This window comes from Schistocerca americana, chromosome 2, assembly GCF_021461395.2.
Source record: "Schistocerca americana isolate TAMUIC-IGC-003095 chromosome 2, iqSchAmer2.1, whole genome shotgun sequence".
In the NCBI taxonomy this organism is placed as follows: Eukaryota; Metazoa; Arthropoda; class Insecta; order Orthoptera; family Acrididae; genus Schistocerca; species Schistocerca americana.
The window spans coordinates 466,591,275-466,601,823 of record NC_060120.1 but is presented as its reverse complement, the minus strand read 5'-3'; the positions used below and the strand labels follow the sequence as shown (position 1 = coordinate 466,601,823).

Here is a 10,549-nt window from a genome sequence, read left to right as displayed (position 1 = left end):
AATTGTCCACTAGATGGTGAGAGAGGCGGACTCGCTGGTGTAAAAGGAGGCAGGGAGTATTGTGTTGGCGGTAGAGAAGCAGTAACAGCAGAGCGGCTATCAGGAGAGCTCAGTGACTTCAGACGTGAAGGCCTACTTGTCATTCGATTCCACATGAGTAACAAATACTTTGGGGACGTTCCAACCATTCTACAGCTGACCAGTCGACTGTTGGTGATGTGATCAGTGGCTTCGCGAAGGTATAACCACAGATAAACCGAGAACAGGCATACCTCATGTGCAGACGGGCAGCGACTATCGAGCTTTGCGGAGGGTTTAATAATTTTTTCATAATGCGGGGCCACAGTCATAATATATTTCTTTATACTATGACTGTGACCCCGCATTATGAAAAAAATATTAAATGTCTGCCTAGCCAAGCATTTGGGAATGTACTTCGCTTCCAACGGCTGAAGATAAAATTATTGAAAGATATTGAGTGTATTAGATTTAACAAAAAATGCACAACTGAAAAAGTGATACCAAATTACATTAACATTAAGACTAAAGCTTCTTCAAGACCAGCTAAACGTGCACTGGAGGAAACACTTGATAATGGCACTTTGAAATATAATACTTGATAATGGCACTTTGAAATATAATGATCGTGTAAATGTAACACTGCAAATAAACAACAGTCTAATTGCGGAGGGTGGTTGTAAAAATCGCATAGAAACAGCGGAAGGAATTACCCATAGGTTCCAAAGTGCTACCAACAGTCCAGCTAGCACAGTGACTGCGCGTAGAGAGTTTAAAGGATGGAGCACAATGATCGAGCAGCTCCTTATAAGCCACGCATGTAGTCTAAGCCACGCTTGGATAGTGTAAAGAGCGATGACACTGGGCAGTGAATGTCTGGAAACAATTTACACTACTGGCCATTAAAATTGCTACACCACGAAGATGAAGCGCTACAGACGCGAAATTTAACCGACAGGAAGAAGATGCTGTGATATGCAAATGATTAGCTTTTCATAGCATTCACACAAGGTTGGCGCCGGTGGCGACACCTACAACGTGCTGACATGAGGGAAGTTTCGAACAGATTTCTCATACACAAACGGCAGCTGACCGGCGTTGCCTGGTGAAACGTTGTTGTGATGCCTCGTGTAAGGAGGAGAAATGCGTACTACCGCGTTTCCGACTTTGATAAAGGTCGGATAGCAGTGCGCGATTGCGGTGTATCGTATCGCGACATTGCTGCTCGCGTGGGTAGAGATCCATTGACTGTTAGCAGAATATGGGATCGGTGGGTTCAGACGGTAAATACGGAACGCCGTGCTGGATCCCAACGGCCTCGTATCACTAGCAGTCGAGATGACAGGCATCTTATCCGCATGGCTGTAACGGATCGTGCAGCCACGTCTCGATCGCTGAGTCAACAGATGGGGACGTTTGCAAGACAACTACCATCTACACGAACAGTTAGACGACGTTTGCAGCAGCATGGACTATCAGCTCGGAGACCATGGCTGCGGTTACCCTTGATGCTGCATCACAGACAGGAGCGCCTGCGATGGTATACTCAACGACGATCCTGGGTGCACGAATGGCAAAACGTCATTTTTTCGGATGAATCCAGGTTCTGTTTACAGCATCAGGATGGTCGCATCCGTGTTTGGCGACATCGCGGTACACACATTGGAAGCGTGTATTCGTCATCGCCATACTGGTGTATCACCCGGCGTCATGGTATTGGGTGCCATTGGTTACACGTCTCGGTCACCTCTTGCTCGCATTGACGGCACTTTGAACAGTGGCTCTACCCTTTATTAGATCCCTGCGAAACCCTACATTTCAGCAGGATAATGCACGACCGCATGTTGCAGGTCCTGTATGGGCCTTTCCGGATACAGAAAATGTTCGACTGCTGCCCTGGCCAGCACATTCTCCAGGTCTCTCACCAATTGAAAACGTCTGGTCAGTGGTGTCCGAGCAACTGGCCCGTCACTGTACGCCAGTCACTACTCTTTATGAACTGTGGTATCGTGTTGAAGCTGCATGGGCAGCTATACTTGAACACGGCATCCAAGCTCTGTTTGACTCAATGCCCAGGCGTATCAAGGCCGTTATTACGGCCAGAGGTGGCTGTCTGTGTACTGATTTCTCAGGATCTATGTACCCAAATTTCGTGAAAATGTAATCACATGTCAGTTCTAGTATAATATATTCGTCCAATGAATACCCGTTTATCATCTTCATTTCTTCTTGGTGTAGCAATTTTAATGGGCAGTAGTGTAGTTGCGGTGATGAATCACACTATACCCAGTGGCAATCCGATGGAAGGCTTAGGGTTTGGCGAATGCCTGGACATCGTTACCTGCCATCGTGTGTAGTGCTAACTGTACATTTCTTGGGAGGAGATGTTAAGGTATTGGGGTGTTTCTCGTCGTTGTGTCATGGTCCCTTTATTATCTGAAGAAAAACTTTTTTGCGGGAGAATATGATAACGTTTGACAATATTGTGTGCTACGTTCAGTAGAGAAATGTTCGGATACTGTGATTGTATCAGCGTGATAATGCACCCTGTCTTGAAGTAGCATCTCTGAGACAGTGGTTTGTGGTCAATAACATCCCTGAAAAGTACTGGCCTACCCTTAGTCCCCACTTGCACTCAATGGAACACCTTTGGGATGAGGTGGAACATCGTCTTCGTTCCAGACGTCAGCGTCTAACATCACTACCTTTTTCTGGTTTTGGCTCTTGAGGAAGAATGGGCTGCCGTTCCTCCACAGACATTCGAACACTTTATTGAAAGTGTCCCCAGCACCAGAAAGGTGGAGAAGGGTGGACGCATCCCATATTAATGTTAGCTAAAAGTAGTCTCCATGCTTTTGATCTGATAGTGTACCTTGGTTCGCAAATGGTTCTCACTAGTTCACGAAAAAATTCGAAGATCTGTAATAGGATATTCCCTAGAATTAAGGTACTGGTGGAAAACTACTGAAGAGGAACGAAACTGACAGTAACAAATTGCTGGGCAGACGAGAAGACATACTAAAAGGAACTTGGGAAAAAATCTGGAAAACAAGCTCTGTTTGTTGATTGTATAATGTGGTAATGATGCAAGTAGTAAAAGAGGAGAAATGTTAGAATATGTTGTTCGAATTGCCGAGGACTTTGAGTGTATCAGATATAAGCAGATAACGTCATTGACATGTAGAGCGCTGGAACAAGTTCATGAGGCAATAAAATAGTCAAATGAATGATCACAAATGTTTCAGTTAGTGAGAAACATAATTTTTCTCCTAACCCTCTTCTTTCTTTTGATTTCATTTGATCTAGCCAGGGAGACCCCTGTTGTTCACACTGAAATTAAGTTTATTTTTCGGTATCTCTCCCTGACATTCCAGAAAAAATAACCAGTAATCGTCACTTTACTAGATCTCCATTAGTCACAGTTTCTTCTGCAATTAATGACTGAAGTATCTTGTTCTTTTGGCCTCCAGTGCTTCGCATCGGAAGATTAAGTATGGTGCTGATTCATCCACCGCACCACATAGTCTGCACTTAGAGCCTCTTTCTATGTTCCCACCATGTGCAGTTGTTTTTTGAAGTGCCCTTGGCCAGACATTAGATGTATTTTGAATCTTCTTCCTTTAATTTTTGAGTCTTATTTATAAATTAGAGGAACTTGCTCTAAGAGAATGCGTAGCAGTACCTTTAGGTATTTGTCTTCCACATATTGCTGGCATGATATTTCCACGCCTCCTCAATCCGTTTATTTTTTTCGTACAGGGAACATCAGAGGCGAATTACCATAAGAACGTGCAATATTCTTTCCTCTTCGTGGTGCTGGATTTGGGCTGCCTGCCATGTCCCACGTGCGTGTAGCTTCCGCCCCAGAGTCGCTCTAATGCGGGGACGGGACGCCAGTGTCGGGAAGCTCAGATGTACACACTAACCTTCACACATACCGCTTTCGTCTCCCACTAACAACGAACCATGCATTTGCTGCAACCATATAAACAATGTAGGTGAAGGATTAGTTTTCTTCGGAAACCTCTTCTGGAGGTTTAAGGTTATTTACTAATTTTATCTCAACAGTTCGCTTTCAATCAGCAATTTGACAAGTAGAGTAGATTTGTGATTTTAAGGATGACGTAATAGGCCTTTTACATCCTTATCTCCAGCTACAATAAGAGATGTAATTTTTCCGTGTCACAGTACTTACCACCGAAAATCGACTTCTAACACTAGACTGCACCACTATAATATCACCACATCCTCTCCGAACAGTCTGTCAAGTTTGAACCGTTACTTAACAGAATCAGTCAGACAGACCTGCGGGACAGTTACTTACAACGATATTACACAAAATACTCACGAACAATCCACCTACTGCTGACCATTCTAATAATTCAGACGTATTTTTACAGGTAATGAGAAGTTGACCAGCTAATTTCTTTGTTCAAGAAATCTGCCAACTTCTTTAGAAGTGTGAAGGCACCAACTACAAGGATCTATCCGAAAATATTCTGCACTGATATGGGAATCTAAGGTGAAACTCGTCATGAAAGCTACCCTTCTTGCGTTATGACTAGGACGTCTACCCCGAAAACTGCAGGCGACGAAAATGAAGAACATTTCCTCCACGAAAATTCTGAGATGCAAGAAATGTACAAAGGTAAAGTGGAATATACCATTGCTGACTGATTACTGCTGTACACCAATACTGGCTGATTACTGCTGTTCAGTCTTAAGAGAATCTCCAGTAACTTTATAAAAACTATAGGAGAATCGATTTTACCTTCAGCGACATTATAACGTTCTTTAAATACGGATATTTTAAGGGTAATTCGGCAAAAGTGGACTAGCTAAAAAACTAGAGCATAGCTTGCATCTCAACGACCATTTTCATGCTCAGCACTTACGGAAGTATAAAAATTAAAGACACAGAAAAAAAGTGAAATTTTGTTGGTTACTGTTGTATATTAATAGCAGATCGTACATTTACGTAGGATGCTGGGGGTGTAGGTAGTGATTAATATATACCCACTTCAGTGACGTACTGTAGTTTTAAGAGTCTTCCCATAAACACATCAAATAATTTACTATCTGGAGGTTTCTGCACGGATGTAACAGTGTCGCGAAGTGGACTACGCCTTCAGTATAGACTGTCGGTTTTGCGGCCATGCGTCCACACTTCAGTACCTGACCTGCTGCCTAGAGGAAAATGATCATTGATTGCCTACTTGTGCCACGCTGCTTGGAGGTACCAGCCAACCTAAAAACATATTACTCGTAATAGCTACAATTATTAATCCGCAAATGAAATAAATACTGATGTAATGGTGTTCAGTACATCGATTCCTTGTCTGGCGCATACTCTTAATCCTTCAGGAAATGTCAGTAGTACCTTGGCGGAATGGAACATTCTTTGATCAACCATCAGTAACTATGTGCTGTATGTAGTACTCGTTCCTCAAAACCTAGTATTAAGGCGGTTGTGCCGATTCTATTGGAAGTTGAACATTATGTACTCAAGAAACTTAATGGAGGGTTCGTTGACGACCGCTTCGTTAGAAAATCTTCACTTCATCAGAAAATGGCCGGAAACTTAAAAAAAAAAAAAAATAGCGAAATTTGACTGGTGAGGGCTCTTGCAAACATGAAGCACTTGTCGGCTTGCGCTCCGGTGTGCGGTGAAATACAGACACTATGTAAACGGTAAAAACTGTATTATTTTATGATTTTCTGTCTGCAAGTGTGCATTCCTTCTGAGCATTTACTGAACAAAAACAGAATAATTAATCATTGCAGCAGGAGGTTACCAATGTCTTTCTAAGGAAGTACTTGTTCAACAGAGATATCGTTCCTTCTAAAGTTAACATGAAGTGCTGAAACGACAAAATGCAAACTTCCGTTTTCAATTGTTTTTTTACCGTAGTAGAGTAAATTCTGTAAAGCTCAGTGAAAAGAAGTGCGACTTAAAGTAACTGCGCGAGTTGCAGGTACAGTCGCAGTCGCCATCTGCCGGCAGGATGGCTGTACTAGTTGCCCGCAGCACAGTGTCACCACCTGTCAGAGACGGAGAAAACTATTGGCGCCAGGATTAAAAAGATCGCAACCAGAGGCGCAACGGGAACGAGGTGACGTTAAAAACCACGCTGCCAGAAGCACTGATCGCGCTATAATCTATGCTCACAGTCTTCGTTTGCCACTCGGCGCGTTCGCAAGTACTGGATCGCACATACTCTGCTTCACACCTGCGCTTGCCAATATGAATCCATCCCAAAACGCTCTCAAAAATCTGCCCAAATCTAGGGTAAGTGCTTTCTAAAATTTAGTTCTGGAGTCTCCCACTTTAATTTCTGTGTATTCACCGCAATTTCGAAATATTCCAGTTATAAACTGACTGTCAGTCTTGGAATCGGGACGCTGTTTAGGCCCTCAGTGAGAAGTGATGGACTTTCAGCTGCACCGTAGATGTCAAAATAGAGTTCTATTCATCTTGTGGTTGATGCTGACTTCTGCTCCAAGTTTGCTTTCTAATATGTAATAACTAAAATACGGTTCTTCCTTGAGCGAACGCAAATTCTTCTTGTTTAAAACCCAAGCATGTTTCTGTGAACTTTCATCATCGTCAGTGGGTTCATTTATTTTCTAAGTATCACATACTGATATTTATGTGACTGAATGACATTTGCTGTGCGGCTGATATTTTGATCCAGTTTATCATCTTTTGTTAACTCTGCTTTCTCATGCCTCCACAGGGTGTGTAAGCTGGGCCTTGTACCTCGCACTCGTTACATACCCTGTAAAGGCATGAAAAAGCGGAATCAACAAAAAACGACAAACTCGAACAAAACATTAAATTTAGCATCAAATTGGCCTGCGGCGTAGAAGATATCTCTTAAAGACATTATGTAATAAAATTTACGTAACTGCTATTGTAGTTTAATGATGTATTTATTGTGATGGATACATTTCGGCTATAATGCCATCTTCAGACCATCTATGAAAGTGAGATATCATTTTTTGTTTTATTATTATGTTTGTTAATCGTATTTTCTGACATAAAAATTAGGTGCTTACGTCCATATATCATCAGCGATTCTGTGGTTTGCTCCCGTTGTTAATGGTCCTTTACTGTAATTTGTAAAATATGAAGTTTTATCGTCGGATTTGACAGATTGATAGTTGGACCCTCTGTCTTATATGATAAATCGTCAAATTATAAAAAATTACAAGAAAAACAATAGAGGCAAACCGCAAAACAGCTCATAGCATAGGAGTCGTAAATCTACACCATGTTGTAATATGATACAGAGTAACGGTGATTACTGATGATGTATTGAAATAACTACCAAATTTGCACAGTTTATCAGAAAATATGGTTAACTAACATTACAATAAAATATAAAATATTATGTCACTTTCGCAGATAGTCTTAGCGTCGCTGCCTCTGGATCACGGGGTCCCGGGTTCGAATCCCGGTCGGGTTGGGGATTTTCTCTGCCCAGGGTCTGGGTGTTTGTGTTGTCCTCATCATTTCATCATCATCATTTGTGAGAGTGACTAGATTGGATTGTGAAAAGAAAATGGACTGTGTAAAAATTGGAACTTTGTGCAGGCGCTGATGACCGCGCAGCCAGCGCCCCACAAACCAAACAACATCATCATTTTCGCAGATAGTCTGAAGATGGCATTCTAGCCGAAATGGACACATCGTAATAAATACATCATTTAACTACCATGGCAGCAATCTGGATTTTATTATATAATGTACTGCAAATCTCAGACAGCCACATAAACAACAGTACGTGACAATAAGATACTAAACGAACCCACTGACGATAGTAAAATTTTGCCGTGTTCAGGTGATAAAAAAAGAGGACTTGTGTTTGTTCAAGGCAGAATCTTATTTCCAGAATCCAGCTTCTGATGGTGTATTTCAATTATCCGTAATAATCTCAAGATACAAAACAAAATATTATGGGCAAGAAACAATTTTAATACTGTTGCTCACAAGTTTCCTATTTAGCTGAGTAAATATCTTGAAGTCAACTTACGAATAGTTTCTTATATATGAATAGTCATACATTTGGATATATTGTCTCCTGTGGCAAGGTCGTTGCGTGAAATCAAAGAATTTTTTTTTCTCTAGCGATGAAACGAAACATATTTACGGTCATTGTGTGCAATTTCTTCAATATGTGTACAATTATTTTCTAACCAGTGGCGTTTCTCGCGCTCTTAAGGTACTTTCGAAAGATATCCTCAAATATAAATAACAGTCCTCTACAGATAACAGTCATTTCCACTTAACTGGCGGACCTTACATCCTACAATAGTAATTTCCACATACATAGAGTGAAGTCGAACATCGCCAACACAATTTCTGATGTTGTTTCGGGATATTTTGGTGTAAGGACCTCCCTTCATATCACTCCTATAAGGATCGTGAGGAGAAGGTTAGATTAATTACAGAACGCACCGAGGCATTTAAAAACGGTCATTCTTCCCGCGCTCCATACGTTCACGGAACGGGAAAGAGCCTTAATTGCCGGTACGATGGGACATACCATTTCCCATGCACTGTAGATGTAGATGTACTTTCCAGTGGCTCGTCACAGAAAACACGGTGTCCCAAACCTTTTGGGTCAAATTGAATCAGGTGATAGTGGGTCCAAAGCCGATTATATTGAGACAGGGAACCAAGGGTCGGAAATGCATATTTATTATGTTATGAGATACACAGCGTACGCTGGATAACAACAACGCAGCTCACAGTAATTGTTCAAATGGTTAAAATGGCTCTGAGCACTATGGGACTTAACATCTGAGGTCATCAGTCCCCTAGAACTTAGAACTACTTAAACCTAACTAACCTAAGGACATCACACACATACATGCCCGAGGCAGGATTCGAACCTGCGACCGTAGTGGTCACGCGGTTAAAGACTGTAGCGCCTAGAACCGCTCGGCCACTCCGGCCGGCAGTAATTGTTCAAAGCGACAACCGCGCCTCAGAGCATGTATTGCAATGGGGCAAGCAGTTCTGCCGCATTCTTGTAGAGATCCCGGTTGTCTGTTGTGCACTGGAACAGGCAGCTGGTGATAAACAGCGTAAGCCACTGACCACCAAACAGACATACTGACACAACTTAGCTCAGAGCACGCTTGTCATGTGACGAGCGCCATCCTCGGAGACATTACTCCTTGTTGTCCGTGAAAGGGTGTGGTTTCAACTGGGCGGTGCACCAGCCCAGTCCGAAATTAATGTCCTGAATGACACGTACCCTCATCGTTGGCCTGGAAGGGGAGGTCCTCTCGCATGGTCAGCACGATCGAAGGATCTCACACCTGTGGACTTTTTCCTCTGGGATTACCTGAAGCTGTTGGTGTATGAAACCCCTTAGAAACGGATGAAGACCTGCTTGCTAGCGTCCAAGCTGCCTGTCTCCTGGTACAAAAGACACCGGGGATCTTTGAGAGAATGAGCCGTTGCGAACAGTTAGTATGAGCTATGTTGCGGTGTGCGCTGCGTATGCCCATAACACAATAAATATGCATTTTAGACCATTAATTCCCTATCTCAACATAATAGGTTGAAGATCCACTATCATGTGTTTCAATTTGACCCAAAAGGTTTGAGTCACCCTGTAGTTGAAATTCCTTTGATTCATTACACCCATTTATCTTTGCATCTGTATTCCAATAGAACAAATGTGCATTGTGTGTCTTGTTGGGAAACAAATTTACTCCATTCTATTGATTACAGTACTGCCCACTATACTGTTCCGCCTAAAATTTGCATTCAGTGTTGCTCGTTTCTGTGTCCGTCCCCTCCCGCCGTAGGTTCGAGTCCTCCCTCGGACATGGGTGTGTGAGTTGTTCTTACCATAGGTTAGTTTAAGTTAGTTTAAGTAGTGGGTAAGTCTAGGGACCGATGACCTCTGCAGTTTGGTCCCTTAAGAACTCACACACATTTGGACATTTTTTGTTTTTGTTCTCCGTCATCGTTACTTGTACGTTAACAGTGATACACCGCAGAGCAGATTGGTTTATTAGTGAAGAGTTTGCCGACATGCATCTCGTGGATAAGTTCAATGAATGTGGTTGAAGAGCGGCACAACGCCGCTACGCTGAGTTGCTACCGCAGCGATAATACCGTCAATATAATTTTGCATCTGAGGTTTGTTGCTTCACTATGTGTTTTGTGTTGTGCGGTTTGATGATCGTATATTAAAGGCTTTCTTACAGTTGTAAAATCACGGAAACTCAGCTAATTGCGGTAACAAACCAAATACAAGGGGCACCAACTGAAAACGAGGCAGATGGAAATAAGAAAGTAAACTGTTTATTATTTCAAAATCAATCATCATAACTGTTAATACATTTATCCCGCTGTGAGACAAGGCGGCCCATGCCAACATGGAAAAATGTTTGCGGTTGCCTGAGGAACCATGATTGTGGCCAGACGTGGATCTCTTGGTCCAAAGCAAACCTATGGTCACGAATGTCTTTCTTCAGAGCTCCAGAAATGTAGAAAACGCATAGGGAG

The 10,549-nt window shown here is 42.4% G+C and overlaps 1 protein-coding gene across 1 annotated transcript in view; it reads left to right on the top strand.

The window, feature by feature from the left end:
* Positions 1-6,169: 6,169 nt before the first annotated feature.
* The window catches only part of LOC124595245 (adenosine deaminase-like), a 162,884-nt gene continuing 158,504 nt past the window's right edge, over positions 6,170-10,549 (top strand). Inside the window, exon 1 of the mRNA XM_047133906.1 lies at positions 6,170-6,307. Within this exon, the coding sequence (XP_046989862.1) occupies positions 6,263-6,307 (45 nt within the window). The 5' untranslated portion in view covers positions 6,170-6,262. The remainder of the gene's footprint in view (positions 6,308-10,549) is intronic.